At 43.2% G+C, this 21,579-nt stretch overlaps 1 protein-coding gene across 1 annotated transcript in view; it reads left to right on the forward strand.

The window, feature by feature from the left end:
- The window catches only part of phlpp2 (PH domain and leucine rich repeat protein phosphatase 2), a 102,071-nt gene that overhangs the window by 18,471 nt on the left and 62,021 nt on the right, over positions 1-21,579 (forward strand). Inside the window, exon 3 of the mRNA XM_063013057.1 lies at positions 7,944-8,077. Within this exon, the coding sequence (XP_062869127.1) occupies positions 7,944-8,077 (134 nt within the window). The remainder of the gene's footprint in view (positions 1-7,943; positions 8,078-21,579) is intronic.

Consider the following 21,579-nt stretch of genomic DNA (forward strand, 5'->3'; position numbering starts at 1 on the left):
AGGTCGTAATTGCACCAGTTATGAGGAACCCTGGTCCGGCTTACCCACCCTGTGTGAACAACGGGCAATCGTTGATGCGTTCGAAATCTCAGCTCTGGTGTACTAGCGTATTTTTCCACTGCGCCACCTGAGCTGCTTGTAGCTTTCATTTATACTATCATTCAATTTTAAAGTGTTATTTAATAACTGCTGTGAAATGTGGCACTTTTCTTTAAAAATAAGGTCTGTGAAGTTCAAATGTGCAAATTTTTCCTTGAATTTAGTACAGCCCTAACAATAGTAAAATGAGATGTGAACAATTAAGGCGTGGCAATGTTTTAAAGCTAGTAGAGTGAGTGCTGCAAAGCAAGAACATGGGTCATTTACCTAATTACAGTTAAACAAGCAGTAATATTGATTTTAAATATGTATTGAGTTTAGCATCCATTCTTTTTGGCATATTTTGATAAGTGGCTTAAGTTATCAAGTGCCATAAAAATAGTTAAAATTACTTTAAAACAGAACTCAAGTAGAACAGTTTCTATTAGAGGAAAAGCAGTAACATTATGGTTTTTTTTAACAATTGTGTACGGGATGAATGAAGTATCTATCTGTCTATCTATCTATCTATCTATCTATCTATCTATCTATCTATCTATCTATCTATCTATCTATCTATCTATCTATCTATCTACAGTGTATCACAAAAGTGAGTACACCCCTCACATTTCTGCAAATATTTCATTATATCTTTTCATGGGACAACACTATAGACATGAAACTTGGATATAACTTAGAGTAGTCAGTGTACAGCTTGTATAGCAGTGTAGATTTACTGTCTTCTGAAAATAACTCAACACACAGCCATTAATGTCTAAATAGCTGGCAACATAAGTGAGTACACCCCACAGTGAACATGTCCAAATTGTGCCCAAATGTGTCGTTGTCCCTCCCTGGTGTCATGTGTCAAGGTCCCAGGTGTAAATGGGGAGTAGGGCTGTTAAATTTGGTGTTTTGGGTACAATTCTCTCATACTGGCCACTGGATATTCAACATGGCACCTCATGGCAAAGAACTCTCTGAGGATGTGAGAAATAGAATTGTTGCTCTCCACAAAGATGGCCTGGGCTATAAGAAGATTGCTAACACCCTGAAACTGAGCTACAGCATGGTGGCCAAGGTCATACAGCGGTTTTCCAGGACAGGTTCCACTCGGAACAGGCTTCGCCAGGGTCGACCAAAGAAGTTGAGTCCACGTGTTCGGCGTCATATCCAGAGGTTGGCTTTAAAAAATAGACACATGAGTGCTGCCAGCATTGCTGCAGAGGTTGAAGACGTGGGAGGTCAGCCTGTCAGTGCTCAGACCATACACCGCACACTGCATCAACTCGGTCTGCATGGTCGTCATCCCAGAAGGAAGCTGACGCACAAGAAAGCCCGCAAACAGTTTGCTGAAGACAAGCAGTCCAAGAACATGGATTACTGGAATGCCCTGTGGTCTGACGAGACCAAGATAAACTTGTTTGGCTCAGATGGTGTCCAGCATGTGTGGCGGCGCCCTGGTGAGAAGTACCAAGAAAACTGTATCTTGCCTACAGTCAAGCATGGTGGTGGTAGCATCATGGTCTTGGGCTGCATGAGTGTTGCTGGCACTGGGGAGCTGCAGTTCATTGAGGGAAACATGAATTCCAACATGTACTGTGACATTCTGAAACAGAGCATGATCACCTCCCTTCGAAAACTGGGCCTCATGGCAGTTTTCCAACAGGATAACGACCCCAAACACAACCTCCAAGATGACAACTGCCTTGCTGAGGAAGCTGAAGGTAAAAGTGATGGACTAAACCCAATTGAGCACCTGTGGCGCATTTTCAAGTGGAAGGTGGAGGAGTTCAAGGTGTCTAACATCCACCAGCTCCGTGATGTCATCATGGAGGAGTGGAAGAGGATTCCAGTAGCAACCTGTGCAGCTCTGGTAAATTCCATGCCCAGGAGGGTTAAGGCAGTGCTGGATAATAATGGTGGTCACACAAAATATTGACACTTTGGGCACAATTTGGACATGTTCACTGTGGGGTGTACTCACTTATGTTGCCAGCCATTTAGACATTAATGGCTGTGTGTTGAGTTATTTTCAGAAGACAGTAAATCTACACTGCTATACAAGCTGTACACTGACTACTCTAAGTTATATCCAAGTTTTATGTCTATAGTGTTGTCCCATGAAAAGATATAATAAAATATTTGCAGAAATGTGAGGGGTGTACTCACTTTTGTGATACACTGTATCTATCTATCTATCTATCTATCTATCTATCTATCTATCTATCTATCTATCTATCTATCTATCGATCGATCGATCGATCGATCGATCGATCGATAGATAGACGGTATCTACACGTAGTACACGTACTGAATGCAGCAGATATGAGCAGCATTAAGACCTGTCTGACTGTGTTAAAGGCCAAATCGTTATGAGCAGATGACTGGGTACTTTGGACTGCTCCTTATTTACAAAGTACAAATGTCCTTAAATGTACTTGCTTAATCAGAATCAGAATCAGAATCAGAATACTTTATTGATCCCCGAGGGGAAATTTCAGATGTTACAGTTGCTCAGATTGTATATATGTATTAAGAATATTAAAAGGTAAGAATATATTAAAAAGTAAAGTAAAGTAAAAATGCTCTTAAAATAAAGTGGCAAAACGCTCTTAAAATACACTTAAAACGCTCTTAAAATAAAGTGGCAGATGCAGTGGTGACATATATTGCACTATTTATGATACAACTATCATATTGCACGTATTGTAAGGTCTATTACTTAAGTGAGGAGTTGTAAAGTTTGATGGCCACAGGTAGGAATGACCTCCTGTGGCGCTCCGTGGTGCTTTTGGGTGGAATGAGTCTTTGACTGAACGTGCTTCTGCGTCTTTCCAGTGTGTTGTACAGCGGGTGAGAGGTATTGTCCATAATGGACTTCAGCTTAGACAGCATCCTCCTCTCTGACACTGTCGTCAGCGAGTCCAGCTCCACACCCACCACATCACTGGCCTTACGGATCAGTTTGTTCAGTCTGTTGGCATCTGCCACCTTCAGCCTGCTGCCCCAGCATGCAACTGCATAAAGGATAGCACTCGCCACCACAGACTCATAAAAGATCTTTAGCATAGTCCTGCAGATGTTGAAAGACCTTAGCCGTCTTAAAAAGTAGAGACGACTTTGGCCCTTCCTGTAGAGGGTTTCCGTGTTTTTACTCCAGTCCAGTTTATTGTCTATGTACACTCCCAGGTATTTGTAGTCCTCAACAGTGTCCACACTGACCCCATTGATGGACACAGGGGTCACCGGTGCCTTTTTTCTTCTCATGTCCACAACCAGCTCTTTTGTCTTTGTCACATTAAGCTGTAGATGGTTCAGCTCGCACCATGTGACAAAGTCCTTCACCGTAGCCCTGTACTCGTCCTCATCACCCTTGCTGATACATCCAACTATCGCTGAGTCATCAGAAAATTTCTGAAGGTGGCAGGTCTCAGTCCGATAGCTGAAGTCCGTGGTGTAGAGGGTGAAGAGGAAGGGAGAGAGAACAGTTCCCTGTGGTGTTCCGGTGTTGCTGATCACTCTGTCCGACACACCGTGCTGCAGGCGCACGTACTGAGGTCTGCCGGTCAGGTAGTCTGTAATCCAGGACACGAGGGGGGTGTCCACCTGCATCGCTGTCAGCTTCTCACCCAGAAGAGCCGGATGAATTGTGTTGAATGCACTGGAGAAGTCAAAAAACATGATCCTCACCGTGCTGGCTGGCTTGTCCAGGTGAGTATAGACTCGGTCAAGCAGGTAGATGATGGCGTCCTCAACTCCCAGACGTGGCAGGTAGGCGAACTGGAGTGGGTCTAGAAGTGGCTGGACTATGGGTCGGAGCTGGTCCAGGACTAGCCTCTCCATGGTCTTCATGATGTGGGACGTCAGTGCTACTGGTCTGTAGTCCTTGACGTCACTAGGGCGCGGCGTCTTCGGAATAGGAACGATGCAGGACGTTTTCCACAACACGGGGACACGCTGGAGACTCAGGCTCATGTTGAAGACATACTGCAGGACTCCACACAGCTGGGTGGCGCAGGCTTTAAGGACCCTGGGGGGGACCCCATCGGGGCCAGCAGCCTTGTTTGTGTGGAGTCTATTAAGCTGTCTCCTCACCTGGTCAGCAGTGATGTACACAGTAGGGGAGATTTGTGATAGGGGGTTGGAGGTGTGAGCTGGGCTATCACAGTATTAATGTGATAATGTACAGTATTAATGTACAGTGTATCACAAAAGTGAGTACACCCCTCACATTTCTGCAAATATTTTATTATATCTTTTCATGGGACAACACTATAGACATGAAACTTGGATATAACTTAGAGTAGTCAGTGTACAACTTGTATAGCAGTGTAGATTTACTGTCTTCTGAAAATAACTCAACACACAGCCATTAATGTCTAAATAGCTGGCAACATAAGTGAGTACACCCCACAGTGAACATGTCCAAATTGTGCCCAAAGTGTCAATATTTTGTGTGACCACCATTATTATCCAGCACTGCCTTAACCCTCCTGGGCATGGAATTCACCAGAGCTGCACAGGTTGCTACTGGAATCCTCTTCCACTCCTCCATGATGACATCACGGAGCTGGTGGATGTTAGACACCTTGAACTCCTCCACCTTCCACTTGAGGATGCGCCACAGGTGCTCAATTGGGTTTAGTCCATCACCTTTACCTTCAGCTTCCTCAGCAAGGCAGTTGTCATCTTGGAGGTTGTGTTTGGGGTCGTTATCCTGTTGGAAAACTGCCATGAGGCCCAGTTTTCGAAGGGAGGGGATCATGCTCTGTTTCAGAATGTCACAGTACATGTTGGAATTCATGTTTCCCTCAATGAACTGCAGCTCCCCAGTGCCAGCAACACTCATGCAGCCCAAGACCATGATGCTACCACCACCATGCTTGACTGTAGGCAAGATACAGTTGTCTTGGTACTTCTCACCAGGGCGCCGCCACACATGCTGGACACCATCTGAGCCAAACAAGTTTGTCTTGGTCTCGTCAGACCACAGGGCATTCCAGTAATCCATGTTCTTGGACTGCTTGTCTTCAGCAAACCGTTTGCTGGCTTTCTTGTGCGTCAGCTTCCTTCTGGGATGATGACCATGCAGACCGAGTTGATGCACTGTGCTGCGTATGGTCTGAGCACTGACAGGCTGACCTCCCACGTCTTCAACCTCTGCAGAAATGCTGGCAGCACTCATGTGTCTATTTTTTAAAGCCAACCTCTGGATATGACGCCGAACACGTGGACTCAACTTCTTTGGTCGACCCTGGCGAAGCCTGTTCCGAGTGGAACCTGTCCTGGAAAACCGCTGTATGACCTTGGCCACCATGCTGTAGCTCAGTTTCAGGGTGTTAGCAATCTTCTTATAGCCCAGGCCATCTTTGTGGAGAGCAACAATTCTATTTCTCACATCCTCAGAGTGTTCTTTGCCATGAGGTGCCATGTTGAATATCCAGTGGCCAGTATGAGAGAATTGTACCCAAAACACCAAATTTAACAGCCCTGCTCCCCATTTACACCTGGGACCTTGACACATGACACCAGGGAGGGACAACGACACATTTGGGCACAATTTGGACATGTTCACTGTGGGGTGTACTCACTTATGTTGCCAGCCATTTAGACATTAATGGCTGTGTGTTGAGTTATTTTCAGAAGACAGTAAATCTACACTGCTGTACAAGCTGTACACTGACTACTCTAAGTTATATCCAAGTTTCATGTCTATAGTGTTGTCCCATGAAAAGATATAATAAAATATTTGCAGAAATGTGAGGGGTGTACTCACTTTTGTGATACACTGTATGTGTACTTTGTAAAAATACACCAACTGGTGTGACCATAAGCAGCTCAACTCTATGCAGATAGTGGCAACTCTAGACAGTAATTAAACCCAGTTAAACTTTTTGTCCTGTGACCCCCCCCCCCCCCCCCCCCCTTTTCCCAACCCACTGATTTGATAGCATACAGTCACAGCTAACCTTCCTAAAGCATTAACCACACTATAGAACAGAAAGCAGAAGCTGAGATGCAACAATTATAGGACTTTATTTTTAACAGCAAGAAGTGCAATGCAAAAAATAATATTAAAAAAAGCAAAATATATTGCATCTTTTGCAAATGTACCCCTTAATTTGGACTGGTTTTAAGTCTGCATAGTGGATGTTCCATTTTATTTTTGACTTGGCACATTAAGCTGTATCTTATATATTCTTTTTGATTGCATTGACCCTTTGTTATATGAAGGGCCATACCTGATGAGCTCATGAAGAAACAGACCCACTTGTAGATGGCTCCTGAACTTTTAATTGGCTTTTTCTGGAGCCACTGTTCCATCTTTTATTCTTAGCTATCTAACTACTTTTTTTTTTGGTCCATTTCTTTACTTTGGAGGAGGGCGGCACGGTGGCACAGTGGGTAACACTGTCGCCTTCTGGGTTTGATCCCCAGGTGGGGCGGTCTGGGTCCTTTCTGTGTGGAGTTTGTATGTTCTTCCCATGTCTGTGTGGGTTTTCTCCGGGAGCTCTGGTTTCCTCCCACAGTCCAAAGACATGCAAGTGAGGAGAATTGGAGATACTAAATTGTCCATGAGTGTGTTTGACGTTAAACTTGTGAACTGATGAATCTTGTGCAAGGAGTAACTACCTGTTCTGTTATTAATGCAACCAAAATGTGTGGTTTTAATAAAGTTTTAATAAATAAACAAATAAATACTTTAAAGGAACAGTAAGGAAACACTATCAATTGTGCAACTGTAGTCTATAATCTCCCATTTTCTCCCAATTTAGTGTAGTCAGTTTGTCTTCCGCTGCTGGGGATCCCCGATTTTTTGCAGTTGAGGAGTGTATACTGCGCACAGCCTTTAACGGAACCCTTTTCCACCCATGCACTCTGCACAGCGCCTCTATCTGCCAATCAGGGTCCTCACACAGCGTTTAAAGACCCCGCCCACATATTCTGTCCATCCCTCCCTGCAGGCACTGACAATTATGCCCGCTAGATGGCGCCCAGCCGACCGGTGACAACGCCGAGTTTTGAACCGAGGAATTCAGAATCTTGGCGCTGGTGTGCTAGTGGAATATCCCGCTGCGCCACCTGAGCGCCCTAATAATTTGTAAAACAATAGATTTAAATTTTTTTTTTTTTTTTTGGATTTTTTTTTTTTTTTTTTGGATTACTAATCCAGTACCTGTACCTTCAGTACATTTACATTTGTGGCATTTAGCAGACACTTTTATCCAAAGCGACTTACACTGAATACAGTTCAAGCAATTCAAGCAATTGAGGGTTAAGGGCCTTGCTTAGGGGCCCAACAGTGACAACTTGGTGATGGTGTGGCTTGAACCGGCAACCTTACGATTACTAGTCCAGTACCTTAACCACTAAGCTACCACTGCCGCCTAAATGTTTTAAAAAGTCATCCTGCGACCCCTCCTATTTTTTGTGACCTATGAAGAGATAACACACCCCAGTTTAAGATCCGCTGCCCTAGACCACACTACCTTATGCACCATCGTGACACCTATTATGATAAATATCAGGTTAAAAATGTCTTAAAGTATGACCTTTTTGCCCAATTTTTCAGATTTCCCAGCATCAGACTGTTGAAGTGCAAACCTGTACAGCAGAGTCACTGTACAGAAAACTGAAGTGGTATTATGTAATTACTCAGCTATTCATGAGTTGATGGAAATGTCTTCGAGCTGTGAATGCACATAATTAGAATAGAATCTTTATTGTCACTATACACAGTACAATGAAATTTCGAATTGTGTAGGAATAGATGGATATACCATTGCTTTAGAGACTGTCAGCTCTGTTTAATTCATCCTCCCTTACTCAGTCTCTCACATACTCAATCTTTCTGTCAACAGGAGGCTGGACTCCTCTGAACGGCCATTGCAGATGGTGTACGACTACCTGACCACTATGGGCTACGAAGATCCTGTGCGTGTGCAGCAAGAAGCTGCCAACTCGGACCTCAGCTGCATGATTCGCTTCTACAGCGGTGAGTCCCTGACATTAATTCAAGTTTCATCTTGATTGGTTTCTGAAATAACTGTTATTTCTGGTGATGTTCAGCAACTGCAGATGTGCAAAATGTTTCCCTTTGGTTTTCAGAAAAAAAAAACACTGTCCAAGTGTGTTTGTGTGGTGGGAAGGGGGGGGGGTCACGTTCCGTAAAGATCTCAATGTACTTTTCTGCATTAATGCTGCCATCACAGAAGTGTATATTACCTTTGCCAAGGGCACTGACACCGCCCCATACCATGACAGACCCTTTTGGACATGTTGCTGATAACAGTCTGGATGGTCCTTTTTTGTCTTTGATCCATTCTTTCCAAAAAAGACCTGGAATGCTGATTCATCTGACCACAATAAACATTTCGACTGTGTGATGGTCCATCCTAGATGCCTCAGAGCCCAGAGAAGTCGACGGCGCTTCTGGACATGGTTAACATAAGGCTTCTTTTTTGCACAGTAGTTTGCAAAGTTTTAAGTGGCATTTGTGCATGTAATTCTGTATTGTAGTGCTTGACAAAGGTTTTCCAAAGTAATCCCTCACCCATGTGGTTATATCAGCTATTGATGAGTGACAGTTCTTGATGCAGTGCTGTCTGAGGGATCGAAGATCACAGGCGTTTAGCTTAAGCTTACACCCTTGGCCTTTACGCACTGAAATTCCTCCTGATTCCTTGAATCCTTTAATGATATTATGCACTGTAGAGGGAGAAATATGCAAATCCCTTCCAATCTTTCTTTGAGGTTCATTGTTTTTAAACATTTCAATCATTTTCTCACGCATTTGTTGACAAACAGGAGGCCATTTTTACAATCACCTGTTGACATCACCTGTTTGGAATCACATCATTACTAGCCCTTAATTTCAAGCCCTCAACTTTTTTTGGAATGTGTTGCAGGCCTGAAATGCAGGAATGGATGTTTCTTAATAAATGAAATAAAGTTGAGCAGACAAAACATGAAATATCTTGGGTTCAAACTGTCTGCAATCAAATAAAATTCAAAGTAAATGTAAGAAACTCATCCCATAAAGACCCTACTGGATTGTAATCTTCATAGAAACAGTTTGGGATGTTTGGGCTGTGGCACTCGAACAATAATTTATTGATTCTGCTTTGGCAGAACCTCATGTGTGGGGCTATTAGTTGTCAGACTACAAAATCTTTGTGGTCAGTTGTGGGCACTAGGCAAAGTGGGCAGGTCAGTTAGTGTGGACTTCGTATGTCAAAGGTGATATAGTGGAGTACAGCCTGCATGACACCCTGATGGATAGTGATGGATGCTAGATGAATGATCAGCATGTTCTTCACTTGTACTCTGCAGCCTCTTGGGGAAGGTGGGCACATCGTATTGAAGTGATGCTTTCTGTCCTTGGGCTCACACACACACACACACACAGACACACTCACACTCTAATAGTGTGTGGTGCTAAGTGAGTCTAATGATCCTCTTGAAGCATTGATAGGCTTTGCTTTGATTGGAAAGGGGGCACCTGATGTTCTGTGATATAGCTTCCATTAATAACTAGACTGATGGATTGTGTATGTGTGTAGTGCTGAGTCAGTGTTACATTAAGAAGATACGATTGTCACTGCATCGACCAGACACAAACACACTTTGCTTTCCTCTCCTGTTTGTGCTGGACTTCCTTTTCACATAGTCATCTAGAAAAGGAATAAATTGTAAACGTATGCATTCAGCGTCAGGGTAACTGTTTAGTAAAGGCTCTTTCATTCACCGGCATGTTTGTGTCCTTGTGTAGAAAGCCGGGTCCATAAAGACTTAGTTTGACAAGTTTAGTGTGGAGGAGCTCCTGCACAGAGCCCTGTCCTCAACCCCACTGAACACCTCGGAGATAAATTGGATTGTCACTTGCAAGCCAAGCCTTCTCGTGCCACCAGTGCCTGACCTGGAGTCAAGGTTATTATAGCTGCAAGATAAGGGTGTCCAACAGGATGTCCAACAAGTCAGGTTCTGGAGTACGTTTGGCGGTATAGGGAATTTAAACAGACTTCTTCACTTTTAGCTTGTATTTTTAATTTTCAGTGACACAAGGTCTGTCTGAAACACACAGCGACTTCAGACTCGACTCATGACTCGTAAACAACAAGAGTCCCTAGCCACATGGTCCCTACTGAGTGCCCTTGTGTTTTCTACACACTGATGACTTCATTTGAACATTGTCGCTACCTTTGGATTGAAATCTCACTTGAAATGGTGGAATACCCTACGTAGTGCACTTCAAAGGAACAACTGGGTGAATGGAACGCTCCTACAGAATTGGCGCTAATGGTTGAAAGAGCGCTTTCTGAATCAATCAGACCTTCTGATTTAAATTTTAGTAAGAAATGCTGTTATTTGCGTTTATTCAGTTTGCGTCACACAGATGATTGTCAATGAAACGCTTGATTGGCTTTCTAACGAGTTCATGTTTTACTTCACAACCGGGAAAAGTTTGGAGGTTTTTAATTATAAGCACATTTACACACGGTTATAAATGTAATAGCATCTGGAAGAACATAAGCTAAGGTAAGCAGTGGTTAAGATTTTTTTGCTGTGTTTTGGATTTTGGCCACTGTGCCGTGATTTATCGTGCGCTTTTGTTTTGCAATGAAAACAAAACGTATCAGTTTAAGCTTTTAACTGGTATCTTCTCGTTACGGAAATACAGTCGCTAATCTGTTGTTGTTTTTTTATCTGAACTTACATATTATTTGTTTATTTCTACGCTACATTTCCAATATATGTTTTGTGTAGATTATATTGACACTCACTTGGGAACATCTCTGGTCTGAAAACCTATAGTGAGCTGCCTTGTTGCCTGCTGCCTACCTAGGCAGCTGCCTAAGCAGAGAGGATTCTAATAAGACATCGAACTGATAAGCTAGATTATTTAGACACACTACTTAGACAGTGTGTATGGCGATTATGTCACCGCAGTTTCGCTTACCAAGCTAACACAGTTAGCGGCACAACCTACTAGCATGCCAGCTAACATCTCCCTCTGTGTACCAAAAACGGTCAAATTGTCACTGACGAGATCGAATTAGCAAATAAATGATACTTGTGCACCTTTATACAAATTGAAAATTTGTGCCGCACTGAATGCTGGGATTGCTCTCACTGCTCGGGAAGCATCGGATGCTCCCTCATTATTCAGCCAGTTTATAGTTTCGAAATAAGGCACCTTAGTAGGCAGCATTTTAAGGCATCTCAGAATTTAGACAGCCTTCTTTCTGGGAATGCGCCTTTGTAGAGAGCTCACTAGGTTTTCAGACAGACCCAAAGTGTTCCTATGGACACATTGATAAGAAGTATAAACCGATAGAGTTAAACGTGGTGAGAAACGCAGGCCTGGCGACCCCAGTCCTCCGCTCTGTGGGTGGGGAGGGTCAGTCAGTGCAGCTGTTGCTCCTGGGGAAAAGAGATGAGAGTTCTGGCCTGGCTCCATCTGGCCGAGCTGGTGTTCCTCTGACAGAGGCCCGTCGGAAATAACACTGGCTCTTTGGAAATAAATCATCTCTGGGCCTGGCTGTGGCCATTTAATGAGATATTGATCTTCTCTGAGCCTTAACTTAGGGGGAGAAAATAAGAAAATAAAAGCGAAATCGAGACACTGTGAGTGTGTGTGACTTTGCTAACACGGTAAGTCAAGGGCTCAGAGATCTTAGTCTTAACTAGAATGATGCGCAGAAGAGGGGAAAATGTGGAAGCTGATAACCAGAAAGCATTTATTATCTGTAAAGGGACTCAAAGCACCTCTTTATCTACCACTGGCCTCCTGTCTGGACCTCCAGATAATGAATGCTGCCGTCCACTTCTGGTGTACTAGGGCAGTATGGTTTGTTTTCACACTGAAGAACTTTGTCTCAGATTTGCACTCCTCTGTCACTGTAATTTTATTAACTGGACTTTCAACATTTTGGATCAGGTTCAGCATTGACATCATGCAACCCTTAGGACAATGACTAGCATGGAGTAATTCACATCAGCTCAGTTTATTGTGCAGGGGTCAGTCATACTGATAGTACTTGTTATCGATGTCCGTTATTCTTTCTTTTTGGATCCAGATCACATGATATATCTATGTGTATATTCTTCCAGGCCACACTAATGCGTAATCTCTTGATGCGTGCTCAATAATCCAGGTACACACATCCACAAAGTTGAATCGGTTCATCTGGACACAAGTTTGTTGTAGAGACATGTTTCGTCACTCATCCAAGTGACTTCTTCAGTCTGAGCTGGTGGTGAAAACCTCAACCTTATGCCAAGTTCACACTACACGACTTTCCAAGTCGTCAGGTCGCTGTACAGTTCACACTACATGACTGGATCTCTTGTAATCGGGAGTCTTTCAAGTCGGTGTGGCTTTCACACTACACGACTGATCGGCGATAGGGGGTTTCACACTACACCATCTATCAACTACCAACTGGAATCGCAGGTGAGCTTCTCTGGTCTCCCAAACTACGTTTTGTCACAAAAACATATGTGAGAAGTGACGAGGGGTTTAATGATACCACGTCCAAAAATGCACGTCAACAAGTGGCGAGCGATCAAAGTTTGTGCGCTGATGTGCAGTGTAAAAAATAAATGAATCTGAGTGAACAGCATGGATTTTTCGATAGTAAGTTGGAGGTTAATAAATATTTTTGCTATGCAACATTGGTGTTATGTTATGATAAGGTCAGAAATACTGTAAAACTTGTGTGTGCGTGCTGATGTATTCTGATATAAACTATATTATGCCCCTGTCCAACCTTTTTACAACTTTTCCCCTGCGTTTCCCTTCACCCATATCTTACATATGGCATATGTACAGTGTATCACAAAAGTGAGTACACCCCTCATATTTCTGCAAATATTTCATTATATCTTTTCATGGGACAACACTATAGACATGAAACTTGGATATAACTTAGAGTAGTCAGTGTACAGCTTGTATAGCAGTGTAGATTTACGGTCTTCTGAAAATAACTCAACACACAGCCATTAATGTCTAAATAGCTGGCAACATAAGTGAGTACACCCCACAGTGAACATGTCCAAATTGTGCCCAAATGTGTCGTTGTCCCTCCCTGGTGTCATGTGTCAAGGTCCCAGGTGTAAATGGGGAGCAGGGCTGTTAAATTTGGTGTTTTGGGTACAATTCTCTCATACTGGCCACTGGATATTCAACATGGCACCTCATGGCAAAAAACTCTCTGAGGATGTGAGAAATAGAATTGTTGCTCTCCACAAAGATGGCCTGGGCTATAAGAAGATTGCTAACACCCTGAAACTGAGCTACAGCATGGTGGCCAAGGTCATACAGCGGTTTTCCAGGACAGGTTCCACTCGGAACAGGCTTCGCCAGGGTCGACCAAAGAAGTTGAGTCCACGTGTTCGGCGTCATATCCAGAGGTTGGCTTTAAAAAATAGACACATGAGTGCTGCCAGCATTGCTGCAGAGGTTGAAGACGTGGGAGGTCAGCCTGTCAGTGCTCAGACCATACGCCGCACACTGCATCAACTCGGTCTGCATGGTCGTCATCCCAGAAGGAAGCTGACGCACAAGAAAGCCCGCAAACAGTTTGCTGAAGACAAGCAGTCCAAGAACATGGATTACTGGAATGCCCTGTGGTCTGACGAGACCAAGATAAACTTGTTTGGCTCAGATGGTGTCCAGCATGTGTGGCGGCGCCCTGGTGAGAAGTACCAAGACAACTGTATCTTGCCTACAGTCAAGCATGGTGGTGGTAGCATCATGGTCTTGGGCTGCATGAGTGTTGCTGGCACTGGGGAGCTGCGGTTAATTGAGGGAAACATGAATTCCAACATGTACTGTGACATTCTGAAACAGAGCATGATCCCCTCCCTTCGAAAACTGGGCCTCATGGCAGTTTTCCAACAGGATAACGACCCCAAACACAACCTCCAAGATGACAACTGCCTTGCTAAGGAAGCTGAAGGTAAAGGTGATGGACTAAACCCAATTGAGCACCTGTGGCGCATCCTCAAGTGGAAGGTGGAGGAGTTCAAGGTGTCTAACATCCACCAGCTCCGTGATGTCATCATGGAGGAGTGGAAGAGGATTCCAGTAGCAACCTGTGCAGCTCTGGTGAATTCCATGCCCAGGAGGGTTAAGGCAGTGCTGGATAATAATGGTGGTCACACAAAATATTGACACTTTGGGCACAATTTGGACATGTTCACTGTGGGGTGTACTCACTTATGTTGCCAGCTATTTAGACATTAATGGCTGTGTGTTGAGTTATTTTCAGAAGACAGTAAATCTACACTGCTATACAAGTTGTACACTGACTACTCTAAGTTATATCCAAATTTTATTTCTATAGTGTTGTCCCATGAAAAGATATAATAAAATATTTGCAGAAATGTGAGGGGTGTACTCACTTTTGTGATACACTGTATGTACAGTATGTCACATAGCACTCATTGCCAGTCGGGCAACTCGGATCCAGATATCTGACATGCTAGAAATCTCTCTTTGGTCGCCGAGTGCTCGGTGAGCCGCTCAGATCGAGTTGTTGGGTAGTTCACACGTAGCGATTGAGAGCCGAGTTTTGATCGCCGAGCAAACGCCGAATTGCTCTCGAGCCGGCAAATCTAGCGCCGACCAGTCGGCGAGCGACAATCATGGCAAAAATCATGCATTATATGCAGTTGATTTGCATAACGACTGATCACCGCCCATTATATAACAATGAAACCGGTGATCAGGTCCATATGCAAATCAAAATGACCATTAATTACAATGGCCATGTGTGCCTTTCACATATGATTGGGGTATAGCTCCTATCACGCCGTTGTAAGATGGGGAGAGATGTACTCTCAGCTCCCCCCTCGTTTAAGAGATCGTCGTTCCCGCTTCACATAGATGGCCTCTTTGACTCCGCGTTCCTCCTTGTCAAGGATCTGCACAGCTTCATCATTAAATGAGTGGTCGCTGGCTTGCAGGTGAGTGTAAACCGCAGAATCCAGACCAGAAGAGGTCGATCTTCTATGTTGGGCCATCCGTTTCGCCAGTGGCTGTTTAGTTTCCCCGATGTACAGTTCCCGGCAATCCTCCCGGCACCTAACAGCATACACTACGTTACTCTATTTGTGTCGAGGGACCCGTTCCTTAGGGTGAATTTCTGGCGTAGCTTGTTTTGGGGTTTGAAAGCAACTTTTTGTGTTTGGAGAATGTCCGTCTCAATTGTTCCGCTACTCCCGGATTAACCACTGGTTTGCGCTTAGTGGTCATTGTGATTTGCACATGGACCTGATCACCGGTTTCATTGTTGTTCGATGGGCGGTGATCAGTCGTTATGCAAATCAACTGCATATAAGGTTGGGGTTATTCACCACCAGCTCAGACTGAAGAAGTCACTTGGATGAGTGACGAAACGTGTCTCTACAACAAACTTGTGTCCAGATGAACTGATTTAACATTGTGGACTAATGCGTAATGTTTTATCTTTTTTTTTTTTATCGTATATTGCCACCGTATGTTGCATTTATTTATTTATTTTTTGGACATCATATTTTAAAACCATGACAATAAAAATGACTTTTTCTCTCAATTTAGCATAGTCTATTTGTCTTCCGCTGCTGTGGATCCCTGATTGCGTTCAAGAAGGGTATATTGCTGCTCACGCTCCCTCCGACGCTTCTGCACAGGCGCCTCGGTCTGCTAACCAGGGTCCTTACACAGCGTTTGAAGACCCCACCCACTTAGTCCGGTCATTTCCCCACCCAGCAGACACGGTGGCCAATTTTGTCTGCTGCAGGCACTGCCAATTGTGCCTGCTAGATGCCGCCCAGTTGACCGGTAGCGGAGCCAAGATTCGAACCGAGGAGTTCAGAATCTCGGCACTGGTGTGCAAGCGGAGTATCCCACTGCACCACCTGGGCGCCTATGACTTATAACAGCCTCTACCTTATGAGAAGCCTTTGCATTAGATTTGGGAGCGTGTCTGTAGGAACTTGTGTCCATGCAGTACAAGGAGCATTTCCTTTGGTCTGACTCGCTACAGACGTTCCAATTCCTTCCATGTGTTCAGCAGAACGAGTAACTACCTGTCCTGTCATGAATGTAACCAAAGTGTGTAAAACATGACGTTTAAAAAACAACATTTAAAACCAATAGCATGGTTGCTTGGTTTGGTTATCGGTTAATCAGTTCATCACGAACATCCCACATTTGCACATTTCTTTTGATCTTATTTGTATTATGGTGTGCGAGCCCTGATGGACTCTGTACTGCGGCCAAGTGTGCTGTCAACAGCAGGATCAGGCTTCAAGCCAAGATTACAGGAATTGCCTGTGAGGCTGGTGGGAGTTCAATGAGGAGATCCAGATGTCTGTCAAGTTGTCCAGAGAGTTGAACACGGTGCTCAGTTTGGCTGTATTAACTACACTTACATTTTATTTAGTGCAACCCAAGTAACATGGATTACCTCAAATTTATGGACACCTGAACACGAACTTGTTACTTATGTGCCTATACCAGCCTCCACTTTTCTAGGAACGGCTTTTTCTAGGATTTTGGTATGCGTCTTTTAAGAATGTGCCCCTTCTGTTAAAAATGCATGTATGAGGTCAAATAAAAAGGCCTGGCTTGCAATTATAGATCCAATTTGTCCCAAAAGTGTTTAAGAGGGTTAAGATTGGGTCTCTTTGCAGGTGATTGAAGTTCCTCCCACTGCCAGAAAGTTAAATTATTATTTTTATACACTTTTTAGGTGTATTATACACAGACTAGGCATAACATTATGACCACTGACAGGTGACGTGAATAACGCTGATTATCTCTTCATCACGGCACCTGTTAGTGGGTGGGATATATTAGGCAGCAAGTGAACATTTTATCCTCAAAGTTGATGTGTTAGAAGCAGGAAAAATGAGCGACTTGAGCGAGTTTGACAAGGGCCAAATTGAGAGGGCTAGAGCATCTCCAAAACTGCAGCTCTTGTGGGGTGTTCCCGGTCTGCAGTGGTCAGTAGCTATCAAAAGTGGTCCAAGGAAGAAACAGTGGTAAACTGGCGACAGGGTCATGGAGGGGAGCGAAGGCTGGCCCGTGTGGTCCAATCCAACAGATGAGCTACTGTAGCTCAAATTGCTGAAGAAGTTAATGCTGGTTCTGATAGGGAGGTGTCAGAATACACAGTGCAATGGAGCAATGGAAGAAGGTGGCCTGGTCTGATGAATCACATTTTCTTTTACATCACGTGGATGGCCGGGTGCGTTTTGCGTGTGCGTCGCTTACCTGGGAAACCTTGGATCCTGCCATCCAGTCCAAAACCAGGGGATAGACTAAAACAGTAAACAGAAGACAACAAGGATTATACACGGTAACGTCTAGATTCCCCCCCCCCCCCCCTTCCCGAGCACTTTTCTTAATGTAAGGAGGTTCTGCTGCACATTATTTAAAATAGGAGTCGTTTGTAAGCTATTCTTATAAAGGATATAGCTGATTCAGATTTCTATTTTGTTTTAATTGTTTTAATTGTTTTATTGTTAATTATTGTTATATAGTTATTGTTATAAAGTTTGAGTTCCCTGAAAGGATAATTATAGGTGGTGCTGTTACTATTTTTCAGTTCTGTAGTCTTTTAAATTAAAATGCTTTTTTCAATTGCATTATACAAGAACAAAAAAATCGAAATCGTAATCGACAATCGGTAAAAAATTAAAAATAACCGAGATTTTTTTTTTTTTTGGCAAAATCGCCCAGCCCTAAATTGTACCCAGCGCTGTGGTAAAACAGGCAATGAGTGAATGAGTTATAAATGGGCTCTTATTAGTCTTTAGGATTTATCCTGAAGCTGTGTATTTACTTTTGTCCCAATACTGTATTTTTACAATGGTCAGAACATTGTCAATGCTAACAATGTGGACATACAACATTGTGGTGTGAAGGGTCATGCCACAGATATCTAAGTCTTAAACATTGACGAATGCAGATTGTCTGATCCTTGAGCTTGAACCTCCTCACAGTGATATTGAATATCAATCCATGGTGGAATGACAGCTCTGTTCTGTACATACACATAAGCGTAGAACAATCAGCTGCTCAGTTGTTTCTTGGCCAGCCTGCATCATTCCACCAGAATTCTTTCGCATACAAGCTGCCAAAGGGTTTAAACCTGATATTAGACATGGGGTTTGCATTTGCAGTCTTTATTTTTATAAAGCAAGCCGTCAGGCTTTAACATCAGCATAAATCACAGACCAGACAAGCTTAATTGGTGTAATGTTACAACTGGAAGCAGCATGGTAGAACAATAGCGATATTGCCATACAGAATTCAAAGGCTAAAGGAGAAAAAAATAAGCTAACACAAAAGCAGTGTTATAGTATAGAAGAAATAACTTCTCAAAGGCTCCACACTTAAACCCTGAAATATTAGCTATATTGCCAAAAGTATTCACTCGTCTGCCCTCACACGCATATGAACTTGAGTGACGTCCCATTGTTAATTCATAGGGTTTAATATGTTGTCGGCCCACCCGCTGCAGCTATAACAGCTTCAACTCTTTTGGAAAGGCTTTCCACAAGGTTTAGGAGTGTGTTTATGGGAATTTTTTACCATTCTTCCAGAAGCGCATTTGTGAGGTCAGACACTGATGTTGGACGAGAAGGCCTGGCTCACAGTCGCCGCTCTAATTCATCCCAAAGGTGTTCTGTCAGGTTGAGGTCAGGACTCTGTGCAGGCCGGTCAAGTTCTTCCACACCAAACTCGCTCATCCGTGTCTTTATTAAGCTTGCTTTGTGCACTGGTGCGCAGTCATGTTGGAACAGGAAGGGGCCATCCCCAAACTGTTCCTACAAATTTGGGAGCATGAAACTGTCCAAAGTCTCTTGGTATGCTGAAGCATTAAGAGTTCCTTTCACTGGAACTAAGAGGCCGAGCCCAACTCCTGAAAAACAACCCCACACCATAATCCCCCCTCCACCAAACTTTACACTTGGCACAATGCAGTCAGACAAGTACCGTTCTCCTGGCAACCGCCAAACCCAGACTCGTCCATCGGATTGCCAGACGGAGAAGCGTGATTCGTCACTCCAGAGAACACGTCTCCACTGCTCTAGAGTCCAGTGCTTTACACCACTGCATCTGATGCTTTGCATTGTGCTTGGTGTTGTAGGGTTTGGATGCAGCTGCTTGGGCATGGAAACCCATTCCATGAAGCTCTCTACACACTGTTCTTCAGCTAATCTGAAGGCCACATGAAGTTTGGAGGTCTGTAGCAATTGACTCTGCAGCAAGTTGGCGACCTCTGGACACTATGTACCTCAGCATCCTCTGACCCCGCTCTGTCATTTTACATGGCTACCACTTCGTGGCTGAGTTGCTGTCGTTCCCAATCGCTCCCACTTTGTTATAATACCACTGACAGTTGACTGTGGAATATTTAGTAGCGAGGAAATTTCACGACTGGACTTGTTGCACAGGTGGCATCCTATCATGGTACCACGCTGGAATTCACTGAGCTCCTAAGAGCGACCTATTCTTTCACTAATGTTTGTAGAAGCAGTCTGCATGCCTAGGTGCTTGGTTTTATACACACGTGGACATGGAAGTGATTGGAACACCTGAATTCAATGATTTGGATGGGTGAGTGAATACTTTTGGCAATATAGTGTATTTACTTCTGGATAAATGGTGTTAGTGTTCTGGTGGCACAGTGGTATATTACGTTAGCTTAAAAAATTGTTTTTTTCTTTTAAAGCATCTTTCACATCTAAAATAGAGTTCAAAGCTTCAGTGAATAAAGCTTTTCTTATGCTGCTGAGTAAAGATCAAAGAGCTTAAGCAATTATGGATTTTTAAAAGGTTTTCTTATTGGTTCATTGTAGTTGGTTCAATGTTCAAACAAAGTTACATATCTGACCAGTACCCAACTAGACATGGGCTGCATACGAAATGCATACTTCCACACTGAACAGTATCTAAAAGCAGTACGCAAGGGCTGGCAGCGATCCGATACCCTTTATCAGTATCGGTCCAATATTGGCCCAAATCACTGGATCAGATATCGAAAGGAAAAAAAACTTGTAATCCGATCCGATACTGTTGCTTAATGTAAATAACACTTAATGTAAATAACACTTAATGTAAATAAGGCCATTGTTTGTGTGTAAAGCAAGTAACAATGTGTGTAAAGCAAGTAACACACGTTCCAACAGAGCGCCGTTTATTCGCTCACTCTGCAACTGCCGTAACAAGGTGCATCTTGATGACATCATTAACATGTGCCACTGGTCTACAACTCATCCGCAACAGCCATTCAGAAATTAAAACACACTGATCTACTTAAACTTTTAGCATTTATAAAATCATCTACTACTGCCACATCTAAAAACACTGTTTAAACACAATAAAACTCACTTTATAAATGATAAACCGCTCACCTGAGATAAAGAAAATCTTGTCCTGGCTTGGAGATCTCTCACATCCTCAACGATTAATCCATTAGTGTTATGAAATAAAACAAACTCCACCGTTTCCTGTTTAGCCACAGATGTCCTCTTCAAAATCCAGCAGGGTTTAATAATCTAAAAACGTGACAGAACTTTAACAGGAAAATCTCAACTCTGTGTCAGTTCTAATCGGTCCATCGCTTTTGATTGACATCCACATCTTCCAATTGTAGACACTTTGGACGACACGCCGTAACGCAAGATGCGTCATGTGAACAACAGCTCCGACGTAAGTGAAACCAAAAATGCTGCTAATTGTTCTGTGTGTAAAAGTGAAAATAAAAACAGCAGTTTTGTATAAGTGTGATGTTGTAGGTTCTGTATTTATTGCTATAAAATATTAGTTTCACAGCCTGAACATTGTTATTTAGATAGCTATTTAACCATGATGCATTGAGACATGTATTATTACTGCTTAGTTGTTTGAGAGGAGAAATGACTATGAGAATGAGAAATGGTATCGGATTGGTATCGGTATCGGCAGATACTCAATTTGCAGTATTGGTATCGGACATAACAAAGTGGTATCGAGCTAGCCCTAGTTTTTTTATTAGGGAGGCCAGATAGAAGGACATTACAGTACATCTCTTGTCTTAACTACAAAATCAATATGAATGTCAAATGAGAGTGTGGGGTCAAAGAACACTCCAAGATTGCATACATGGGCAGACTCTATTACCAGGGTCCCATTAATCTTAATGCCAAGGACCGTCAAACTAGATGTCAGGGCATTTGAGCCAATTAAAAGCAACTCACTTTTGCTAGCGTTCAGCTTTAAAAAGTTACTTATTCATGACTGTATATCACAAAGACATAAAGCACGATGTGTCAAGGTTCGAGCAGGGCTAATTCTGACATAGAACTGAGTGTCGTCTGCGTAACATACACCAACATGGTTTACATTTTCAGTGGGTGTGTTTGAAAACCTAATGAGCTCTCTACATAGACAGCATTTTACATCATCCTATGCGCGCTTCCACGCTGCCATGATATCTTCCCTAGTAAGTTATCTTA

The sequence above is a fragment of the Trichomycterus rosablanca genome, chromosome 17, assembly GCF_030014385.1.
Source record: "Trichomycterus rosablanca isolate fTriRos1 chromosome 17, fTriRos1.hap1, whole genome shotgun sequence".
NCBI lineage: Eukaryota > Metazoa > Chordata > Actinopteri > Siluriformes > Trichomycteridae > Trichomycterus > Trichomycterus rosablanca.